We start from the raw sequence: 12,068 nt of genomic DNA on the forward strand, positions 1-12,068 counted from the left end.
CGCAAGCTTGTAGATCTGCTATTTTCAACCACTTCCTAGCAATTCTGGGAGATTCGACTAAAGACAGCGGATGATGCACCCTTCACGTACCATGACACCAAACACAATAACCTATAGACGCCTTAGCAGACAACAATAAGAGCAGTACTCTGGTCAGACAGTAGTCACAGAGAGGTCGCAGTTGAAACACTTTCATTAGTTATCAACAACCTGATCCTGACAATACTGTACGTTGACACAGCGTTTTGCACTTTATCTCATGTACAATGCTACTTTTTGGACCTACCAAAGTGCTACTACCTTTGTGCCAAACCTTAATGTCTGACCTCATACACATACTGTTCAGTTGGATTATGCTATGTATGTAGATGTCCCTGACATGTTTCTATTTAATGTTTGACTTATTTTCTTCTTGCCCTATAATATAGTTTTGTTCATGCTCCTCATGTGTATGTGTATGTATCTATGTATTGTGTGTAGTCAATTCTCAGGTGATTCCATACCCGCACGCCTCCTATAACAACTCGATCAGTCTCTCCCAAGCACTTGGCCCCCTTCAGGCTAATTCAAACGGTGCAATAAAAAACGTAGTTGTCTTCTTTGACTCAGCTCTTAATTTTAATAAGCAAGTCAGTAGTGTTGTAAAGGGCAGTTGTTATCAGCTTAGAACCATAGCCAAGCTAAAACCCATTCTAACACATACTGACCTAGTCACAGTAACCTATGCTTTTATCACATCTCGCTTGGACTACTGTAATTCCCTATATTCCCTATATCTGGGGTTACCCCAGTCCACCATCTCCCGGCTACAGTTGGTTCAAAATTCAGCTGCTAGACTCATTACCGGAGCAAGGAAAGGAGAACATAATTATTACCCCTGCGCTGGTTCAACTGCACTGGTTACCAGTAAAATATAGAATTGATTTTAAAGCATTGCTCTTTGTTTTTAAAGCTCTCAATGGCCATTTGGGGAGAAGACTGGGAACTTGAGGTGGAATTTTGGGGGAAGACTGGGCACTGTACTTCAGTCTCTGATGCACATTATTCCAAAAGGATGCATCTGAATCAAGTTGCAATTGTTGTGTAGGCGACATTTACAACCATTTGTTATTTCACTCACAATGGTGAAATGCCCACTATCTTCCCTGGAGGCATGCAGCCTTTATAGCCTGAACTGTACGCTATTACGTGACAGAAAGGATAGTTCTTTTTTAAATCATCATCAAGTTTAAAGTGAGTATTAGGTTGTACAAACATTTATGGCAATTCAGAGCAGATCTAAAAACATACAATTACAGCATGAGAGTTTACTGAGTAGTATGAGAGCACCCACACACCTAGTCTGGTAAAACATGGTGGCCACGTGAATTCACATTCTCATGTGTCTTAGTTCTAAATGTGAATTAATGCGACCGGGATGGTTTACCAGCCTAGCACACACCAGCCTATGGAGGAATAATGAGAGATTTAGTCTGGAGGTTGTACTGATATCTTTGTATGTGTGTATGTATGTATGTATGTATGGTGGGAACGATTAAAGTGGACTTCAATAGAGGTCAAGATGTAGGATAAACATGGAGCAGGCCAGGGGCCTGTTCCTCAAAAGGTGAATTAACAAAGCCTGGCCTTAAGCCAAATCAAGGCTTGACAAAGTCGGGTCCGAAAAGCCTCGTTTGTTCCGTTCCTCAGACGCCAAGCCAGGCTGAAAAGGAGCAACTTTGTCGAGCTAGACCTTGTCAAGACAGGCTGTGTCCAGCCAGGATAATGAAGCCAGGCTGAATGGGCGGGGATTCGCCGGCGACGTATTTCTGTAAAAGACCATGAACTCGAGCACAGATTCCTTGAACTTGACCAATCACGGAGTCCAAAACCAGAGCAGCGTTCTTCTCTGTGGCTGAACAGCAGCACTGCAGCAGCTCATGAAATCATACAAGGAAGTAAAATGTATTTAAGCAAGAAAGGAAACGCGACCGCAATAAATAGATCCAGGGAGAAAGCATGGCAAAGTATTGCACACACACGCAGTGTGTGTGTGTGTGTGTGTGTGTGTGTGTTTGAGACGGACGGGCAACGGGACGAACGGGACGAACGGGAACGGGACGGGACGGGGGGGCATTGACGGGGGCGGGGGGTGTACTGCGACGGGGGCCACAACGGGACAGGACAGGACGGGACGGGACGGGACGGGACGGGACGGGGGGTTGACCGCGACAGGGGGCCGTGACGGGATGAGCGAGGGGGGGGGGGGGGGGGGGGGACGAGACACGCAATAAATAACCCCACATTTGCAAGACCACTTTGGTAGAGGTTTGGGTTGTGTAGTTACCTTGCCATCATGATGTAACTCCAAAGGTGGACAATAAATAAAAAATAATTTCTCCATTGACTAGAAATTGATAATTTAAAATATGCTCCTCATTGACTTACAAAGAGGCTCCTTTAAACCCTTAACTAATAATTTTTATATATATATATATATATATATATATATATATATATATATATATATATATATAAATTATTAGTTACGGGTATATGTGTGTGTATGTATGTGTCAGACATTTTTTATAATATTTTAAAAAAAATGGAATATATTATCAAACATCTAACAACAAGATGAACTATAGTGTTAACTATAACAGAGTGACAATTACATATCACATGAGTCATTGTGAAACAATTATGATTATGATTCATGGTCACACACTATTTCAGTAATTAATTTGATTATATCTTATTGTATTTATTTCATTTTATTTGAATGCAGGGTCATTAAAATGAGTCCATATACAAACACATGTTTTGAATTAACTGTGGAAAAACTTGAAGAACAAGGCACTAGATTAAGTAAGCTTGGCTGTTAGCCTGCTCCTGACCAGGCTAACTTCACAGCTAAATTGCCATGGTAACTAAGCTAGGCTTGCTTCAATTCTCTTTTGAGGAATCGGATAAGGCTAAACTTAGCCAGGGTGAACTGGCTAAACTAATCTTCAAGATAATTCACCTTTTGAGGAACCGAGTCAGCTCTAATCCTGGCTAAATTAAGCCAGGATAGGTGGAAAAGCCAGGCTTTAGCTCTAATTCACCTTTTGAGGAACAGGCCCCTGGTAGGTCAGTCACAATGGGACTGTTAAATATACATGGGGGCAGTGTTACCTTATTTGTATAAAACATATAAACAGGGCAGTGGGATATTAACACATTTATAACATTTAAAATGATATAAAGGGGCTGAGGTCTAAACTCTCGTTGAAGCCATTAGGTTCCATTGTATTTAAAGTGAAAATCCAATGAGCTTCTTTCTCTCTGTAATAGCAGTTGTTACATGTCACTACCACTAGGTGGCAGGCTGACCTTCTCTATGCCCATGAATGTAAGTCTGCTGATCCATGTCCTCTGTCCTTATAATGTCACAATGACATATATATCATGTTACTGATCACCACTTTGTGTTCAGTGATTAGTATTTTCAACTTGGGTTTAGTTTGACCAACATAGTAATATAAATGTTATAAATGTGTTATTATCCCTCTTGCAATGAGGGAACAAATGGTTGCACTGCCCTATATATATTTAACAGTCCCATGTTGACTAACCTTCCTGGCCTATCTTACATTCTGACCTCTGTTGAGGCCCCACTTTGATCGTTCCCACCATGATATTCGTTTTAATCTGAGCACAATAGTTTTACGAATTTGTGACATGTTTGTGCAGATTTGTTCTGTTGTAACGACTGATTTGAGAGGCTGTAAGTGAGCAATTTACATACACATGTAAATGCTGCACACACACACACACACACACACACACACACACACACACACACACACACACACACACACACACACACACACACACACACACACACACACACACACACCAGCCTATGGAGGAATAATGAGAGACACTTACTGTAAGAGAAGGTGAAGAAAGATGTTGTCTTCAGTCAGCCTGGGTTCACTTCAGGTAGAATGAAACTTCCAGTCGACGGGCAGGAACTGCAGTCACTGTTTAGCACCTGGAAAAGTGCATTTTATGGGTTATAGTTAATCGAGTATAGTGGTGGAAAAAAGTACTTTGTTAGCATTTGTTCTGCAATGTAGAAATACTCTGTTACCCAGAGGTAAAATAAAAGTGCAGTGGGACCGTGCCCTTACAAGTAAAAATCCGGAATTCAAAATGTAGGCTACTTGAGTAAAAGTACAAAAGTATTGGTTTCAAAATATACTTAAAGTACCAAAAGTAGAAAGTACTCATGCAGAATATCCCATTTCACAAGTTTTCAAATGTATAAAAGGTACACTAATCTTTTGAAAATAGCAGATCTACAAGCTGCTACGCATTGTGAGCTTGTAGATCTGCTATTTTCAAATGGCCGAAATATTTATAGGGCTGAAGTGGTTAATGTATGTTTTGCAATAATAATCAAAATCTGCAAAGTAACTAGTAACTAAAGTTGTCAAGTAATTGTAGTGCAGTAAAAGTACAATATTTGCCTCTGAGATGTAGTGGAGTAGAAGTAAAAGTACTGAAAATTGGAAATACTCCAGTAAAGTAAAGAAATATCTCAAGATTGTACTTAAGTACAGTACTTGAGTAAATGTACTTAGTTACTTTACACCGCTGAGTATAGGTTTAATTAAATCTACTCTGAACATGGAAGACTAAGAAATATACAAAAGTCGTAGTTCCAGCCTATGGAGGAATAATGAGAGAGAGAATGAGAGAGAGATACTTACTGTATGAAGAGGAGGTGAAGAAAGAGAACGTGTTTAGAGCGTTGTCTGTATTAATGAGTCACTCAGGGAACGCCTTAGAGAGAGGGGGGGTGTTACCTGCCCACAGACTAACTAACACCCACATAGTTTTAACATGACTCTGTCTCCTGGTTGAAGTATTGAACAACAATGTACAAACAGCAGCTATAGATTTATAACAAAGCCACTGTCACACATGTTAGTTTAGTATATATTGAGTTGCTTGTATTCATATTTGGTGGGCTTTTTCTATTTGTTTATTTAATTAAATTTTGTGTTGGATATTATAGTAATGCATTATTTATTATTATTGTGTTGCTTTTTTTAGGTTATTCATTGAGTAAGGTGTAGAGTTGGAGTGTTGGGCCAGGTGTGTGAATGGGAGTGAGTAGGGGAGGAGCTTAATTGCCTAATGGGGGGGGGGGGGGGATGGACAGTTTGACCATCTTCCACACGTGGGCCCCGCAGATTGGTCGCTTGAACCCGCTTCCCGCCGTAACCGTGGCAACGTCGGTTTGGCAGCTCGCCACTATAAAGCTCGGTCTTGAAACTGACTGCTTTGAGGGAACAACAGCACATTGTGTTGGCACACCTTCCTCCTACGCTGTCCATGCCATGCATACCTTCCTCATCAACACACAGTAGCTGAACCACTACCAGGCAACACAGAAAACTAGTTTAACCCATTAAGACCTGGAATCATTTTTAGATTTGAGCTAAAAAGCATTATTTTACACTTTGGGCTATTCAAAAATAGCAGATCTACAAGCTCATAGCGCGGCACCGAGTGCCGCGCTATGAGCTTGTAGATCTGCTATTTTTGAAAAATCGTGAAAATGTGTGCAAATCTTTGAATACTTATATTTTTAAAGCAAACATTTTTAACTCAAATCTTTGCTTCTGGGGGTCCCTGGAACAAAATATTTTGATGGGGGTCCGCGGCCAAATACATATCATTTTGGGGGTCCTTGACATGAAAAAGATTGAGCACCACTGATATAGAAACCTAGGTTTTTCAGAATACTGTTGAGATTTAGGAGACATGTAGAATCGGCTTCAGGTCTCAATGGGTTAACAGGTAGAACTTGATCTCCTCCCGTCCTCAAAGCCAGCAATCTCTATAATAACCATAATGACCTTTAATACCCACCTATTCACCTTTACAGCTAAGTGGTTCTGTTGCTCATGTAACATAGTGGTAGGACTGTCATGATTATGACTTTTTACCTGATGATTCATTGTCACTCAAATAATTGCGATTAATTATTGGATTGTGTTGCTGTCTAACATTCTGAATAGTAATGATAATAGTGATTATCTCAAATAATTGTGAGTAGGCTATTATGTAATCATTGTGGAAGGCCTAAATGATGAAAGCACTGTAGGCCTACTGATAAGACCCAAACATGGCATAGACTTGACCTGTATGTCACTATTAATGTCACCGGCCAGTATGGAAGATAGGTAGCATGTGGAGGCTTAAAGTGTTCTACAATGATGCCCTGAGGATACCACTTAAGGTCCCTAGATTAAGTGCATTCTCTTCTAAAACAAGCAACTAAGAGTATACCTAGCACTAAGGTAAAAGTGCAATATATCAGCTACCTACTTTCTTAAACAGATGAGACACATAGGAAAATCAAATGAGCTAAAACTAATAAGTGTATCAAATAAACAAGATCCAATGAAACAATAAAACAAGAGCTCATACAACTAATTGACAGCAAGTAGGCAAGGCAAGAGGAAGGGTCAGGCTAGTACTCATCCAGAACCGTATTATTGAGGATATAATTCATCCTATATGAAGAGTCAGCCTCTATGATTTCATGTTTTTTAGCCGGTTAATGTGTTTTTTGTGGTGTGTTTAATATGTATATGGACTCTATGGACCCCCTGAGTGTCTGGAAATCAGTTTGAATATACAGTATGAACAGACTTGGACCATGCCACTATATTAATGTCACCATACTGGTTGACTTTCCACAGTGTCCAGGTTTTCTTCAGAATCGGTAACCACTTTAACCATGTTACTGTTGGCAAGAAAGCTACAAAAAACTAAACAATTAGAACATTTTCAAAAAGCAGATCTATAAGTTCTTTTTTGTGTGATTAAGTGGCTCAGTAGTTAATACAGAAACACTATGATTTTAAAATGTGTAGCCCAGTGGACTAGACACTATGACACATTAGGAGTTCATTGGTATGTATTTAGAGATAGGCCTATATGTCTGGTATTGATGGTGAAAAATACATTTGTATGAAAAGGTCATACAACGTCATACAACGTTTTAGATTTCTTTGGCTATTAAAAAATAGCAGATCTACAAGCTCATAGTGCGGCTAAATGTTTAACTAAAATCTTTGCTTCTGGAACAAAATACTTTTGAGATTCTTAAATCGCTTTAAATTCAGATTCAAGGTTTGCACAAGTTTTCATGATTTTTCAAAAATAGCAGATCTACAAGCTCATAGCGCGGCACTTGGTGCCGCGTTATGAGCTTGTAGATCTGCTATTTTTGAATACCCAAAGAAATCTAAAATGACAGAGATGCGTTCCCGGTCTTAAAGGGTTAAATAAACTATAGAATACCAGGTAAACAATGACCCCAACATCTGTCTAAAGAACTCGAGACCGAGACAGAGGACGCTAGAGATTATCATTAAATAATTAACTATTAACCAGACAGTCCTGTCAATCATGTCAGGGTGGAAAAATGGGTCTGGTCTTCAAAATTGTAATTGCAGATTTGCCCGATATGCCCCCTATACCCGCATATCTGTATAAATAGCTCGAAAAAGTTAGTGACACCCACAGCCACGAAACTAGAGGGAGCATAAACAACAATCTGGTACCACCCACCCATAAAACAAACATGGGCAAATTCTATAGCACAGCCACCAAGGAATGGAATAGTCTAACCCCATCCCTCAAATGCAGTTCGCTGGGCTCATTCAAAACAGCCCTAAAAACTCATCTTTCTGGAGGCCCAAAGAGGAGCTAGTACCAGTTTCCCTGTAGACAGACGACCCCCCCCCCCCCTCCCCTTTTTTTGTACATATTTTTTATTTCCTCATGCTTTTTTTGTATATCATTTTTTTTTTTCCATGCTCCCCCCCCCCCCTTTTTTTTAAACATATTTTCTTATTTTGTCATGCTTTTTTTGGTACATAGTTGTATTTTTTCTGTATTATCTGTATTTTCATGTTGATTTTTGAACTGTTTGGTTGCTACTATATATGTCTATGAAATTAATTCAAGGACCTCAACGGAAACAAGTCCGCAAGGACTTTTTTGGCCGGACCTTTTAGACAAAAGCATTATAAATGTAACTGTGTTGTTTTACATTCTTTTGCCTAATAAAAATGTCAATCAATTCAATCAATCAGATCAGAACAAATGTCCCGGTTACATGATGTCACTTCCTGTCACTCCCTCCTCACTGTGCTTCAGTGTTTGGTTGCAGCATGGTGTGCTGATCATAGATATAGAAACCTAGATACCTCATTGGCCTCTGCAGTTCGTTGGAGCGACCTGTTTCGTATGGTGGCCGCCATATATCCGGGGGGAACAGGCACTGGCCAATCACACCCTGTTGACTACTGGCCAACCACAGCGCGTCTTTTCCAGGACTTGTCAGAATCTAGTTGTCCCGCCCCCACCTTCCTCTGATTGGCCTACTGAACGCCCCCTTCTGTGACGCACGCGGACATTTCCAGCTGCCCCCCCGGAAGCGGAAGCGCGTCCGCCATACAGACGCTTCAGAGCCAGAGGAGGCGTCTACCTTTATATGTCTATGGTGCTGATGCTGTGTAGCTGCTGTATTAATACTATTCCTATGCTTCCCAAGTGATACTCAACGGTGAGTCAAAAGTACTACATGGTTTATTGTCTCCGCCCTGTTTTACCCCCTGTCCGTCCGTCCGTGTGTCTGTGTGTCTGTGAGCAGCTAGTCTCCGGCACCGTTGGCCCGGTCGCTGCGAAACTGTGCACACACACTCCCTGGATGCCAATTCAGAACCTCTGCCCCAATTTTTTCAAATGGGCCTGTTATAGCGCCACCAGGAGGCTGATTTGTGTAAAACCATTTTTTTTATATTACTCCTACATATTTTATGCAAACGTCATGCAAATCGGTACACAGTATCTCTATAGTCATGTGATCAACACTTCCGATTTCCCAGATTATATCCTGATTGGCTAAGGTTGGCTTCCAAAGTTTGTAGGATTGGTCCGTTTTGAACAAAATGCCTCAAATCATGAACGCAGCTTGCGATTTCCGTGAAATTTCACACGTGCATTCCCACTAGGCCCAGGAAGAAATGCCACCCTTTTCACATTGGCCTGTTATACTGCCACCAGCAGGTCTAATTTAACAAAACACATTTTTGGAACAAAATGCCTCAAATCATGAATGCAGTGTCCGATTGCCGTGAAAGGCTTAAGAAGAAATAACACCCTTTTCACATTGGCCTATTATAGCGCCACCAGGAGGCCACAATAAGTACCTGACCTGGCGGGGACCTGTGCTCCGAGGAGCACTTTATCTAGTTGTCAGTGGTTTGCTCAGTTGGCTGTGGTAAAATGTTTGAAATGCATCTGCCTTAGACAAAGCTAACATGCTGTAAATGCTAGTGGAGCTAACCATGCTGTAAATGCTAGTGGAGCTAACCATGCTGTAAATGCTAGTGGAGCTAACCAAAAAGGGCAGAACGACAAGGCTGGAAATTGTATTGAAGGTTATTTTGTATATTTTGAGTTTGGTTTTGAAGAAGTGTTTGATTTATGACTTGATTTATGTTTTGAAGTAATGACACTTTTGGTTACATTTGTATAAAGAATACTGGAATGATTTATTCAATGAAGTATATTTGTATTTTATTTTCCTATGAGAATAATGCATGCTATGAAATAAGTATTAATTATTTAATGAAAATCATGAAATAATAATTTGTTTGAGAATGTAATCATGTTGTACAACTAAAGAGATTACTGATTGAATTTATTTCACCTGGCCTTTTTAGGTACGTTTTTTTTTATTTGGCTGGATCCTGTTTGATGACGAGCTAACCAACTGGACCTCGGTGCTCCACAGCGGCGTGGCGAGTCGACCGGTGTTGGGGCGAGAGTTCCACTCGAGCGGAGCGACCGGACCGACGCAAGCGGTCTGCTCAAAAAAGGGGGGCGAGCGTGATTTGGGGCGAGTCTTCTGGTTACCGCTCTTCCTCTGGAGCTGAGATGGGTGTCTGGGAAAGGGTTCTGCCCCAGGACCAGGCCTCCTCTCTTTTATTTCACCTTGTTTTTATAATAGTTTTGAAAATGATATAAGTTTTAAGCAAGATGTTAGACATTGAACACCATCACCCCTAAATTTACCGCAACCAATTTTTTTATAATTTCGAAAACGTTTGAAACATGTCATGTAGGTCTATAGTTACATGGCAGAAAACATATTAAATCTGAAATCTGAGATGTATTTGAATTAATAAAGGTTATTTTAACCAGTCTGTATGGTAGAGTAGAAGAGTTAACTATTCTTCCATTGAGTCAAGTGGGACACCTACTGGTGGACCACGGTAATGCATAGAGGTGAAGCTCTGGTGTCATGAAATGTATTGGTGGGAATATATAGATAGATAATAATCAAGTAACTAGTAACTAGAGTTTTCAAATAAGTGTAGTGGAGTAAAAGTATAATATTTGCCTCTGAGATGTAGTGAAGTAGATGTAAAAGTACAGAAAATTGGAAATACTCCAGTCAAGTAAAAATGCCTCAAAATTGTAGTTAAGCGCAGTACTTGAGTAAATGTACTTAGTTACTTTACACCACTGCTGCTAACATGATGCTATGAATGAATGAATGAATGATACCACACGTTCTGAAGAATACAACATATCAGTCAAAGTAATTGGTGTTTCCTGAGCAGATGAATGTTAAAGTGTGGACATAACTAGTACCAGGGGATTGGAGCTCATAATAACACCTGTTTTAGCTGTTTCACTGACTGCCAGTGTCCTTTAGGATAGATTTTTAACATTTCACTGTTAACCTATAAAGCTCATCATGGTCTGGTACCTAGATATCATATTTATATGATAAAACCCTATGGTAGCAGTGTATATAGACCCTGAGCTGGTCTGGTCTGGTCTGGGTCTACTGGTTGTTCCTAAGTCTAGGTTGGTGACTAAGGGACACCAGGTTTTTACCATCAAGACCCCAGACTGTGGAACAGCCTTCCAGAGGAGCTCAGGTTAACTAGCTCACTAAACACTTTGAAATCACCTTTAAAAACACTTTTTATCTCCCTAAAACAGTAAGAGATAAAGAGCTGGAGAGACAGAGAGAGTCCTGTTACTGAACTCTATATAACAATGTGTACTGTCAGGATATAGAGATATTTATTTGATCTATATGGTTTATTGTCCTGTGAGCACCTGGTTGTAACGTTTTCTGTTTTCAATCATTTATACTTAAAGGGATAGTTCACCCAAACAATGACATTTTTTCTATGTATCAGTCACCCCATGGAGACTTGAATTCATGGATATTGTTTTAGTTTTTGTCTCATTCCTAAGACAATAATTTGATGACCAGCGGACCGGTAGGCAGCGGTTCCGGTAGGAGACACAAAGGAGACTCTTTGTGTCTCCACATATCCATGAATCCATGAATTCAAGTCTCCATGAGGTGACTAATCCATAGAAAAAAAGGCATTTTGGGGGTGAACTATCCCTTTAACCCTCTAAGACCCAGCGTAGCTTTAGAGTAACAATTATATTTTATAAAGAAAGGAGTTTAAATAATTTGTTTTTCTGTAATTTTTTCACCTCTAAATCCTCATTGGGTCCTATTGTTTAGTCTTACAATGCCATTGGCCAGGATATTTGCATATAAATACCCCCCACAGAGCCAGGAATCATCACAACTTGAAAAATCTCTGTTGGAACAGATCTCTTTTTTCTCTGGAAGATATTCCTCACAAAAACGTAAGTAATATGCCTGTAATATTTGTTTTGGTGAACATTACAATGTCTAGAACATGTACATATGTTATTATTGTGAAATATATGTCCCAAATTTAAATTATAGCATGATTCATACTTGTTGCTTTTGGTCAACGTTGGGCCCTCTTGGTTGCAAAAAAATACAAGGGCAGGCCTAAAAAAATATGGCTTATTGGTGTTATTATTCATAATGTATACTGTTCTGAGGCCAAATATTATTCATAATTGATCTGAGGCCAAATAATAAACCATATAAATGAATCATTAAGTTGTTTTAGTGAAGTATTTACACATTTGCCATGTTATCC

General features: G+C 39.9%; 2 protein-coding genes across 3 annotated transcripts in view; both read right to left on the bottom strand.

The window, feature by feature from the left end:
• Nucleotides 1–12,068, bottom strand: part of LOC308102529 (serine protease FAM111A-like) — a 39,386-nt gene that overhangs the window by 7,344 nt on the left and 19,974 nt on the right. The window contains exons 1-2 of one of the 2 annotated variants that reach the window (XM_080452276.1): nucleotides 4,740–4,754; nucleotides 3,913–4,018 (exon numbers count right to left, since the gene is read on the bottom strand). The gene's annotated coding sequence lies outside the window, so the exon portion shown is untranslated. Of the gene's footprint in view, nucleotides 1–3,912; nucleotides 4,019–4,739; nucleotides 4,755–12,068 lie in introns of those variants that run through there. The other variant, XM_080452277.1, reaches the window with a different exon arrangement.
• LOC308103080 (serine protease FAM111A-like) overlaps nucleotides 1–12,068 on the bottom strand; it is a gene marked incomplete at its 3' end in the record, with an annotated part of 73,180 nt that overhangs the window by 2,299 nt on the left and 58,813 nt on the right. Inside the window, exon 12 of the mRNA XM_080452929.1 lies at nucleotides 9,831–9,988. Coding sequence (XP_080309055.1) covers nucleotides 9,831–9,988 — 158 coding nt within the window. The remainder of the gene's footprint in view (nucleotides 1–9,830; nucleotides 9,989–12,068) is intronic.

This window comes from Gymnoscopelus braueri (assembly GCF_963280865.1).
Source record: "Gymnoscopelus braueri genome assembly, chromosome: 16".
Lineage (NCBI taxonomy): Eukaryota > Metazoa > Chordata > Actinopteri > Myctophiformes > Myctophidae > Gymnoscopelus > Gymnoscopelus braueri.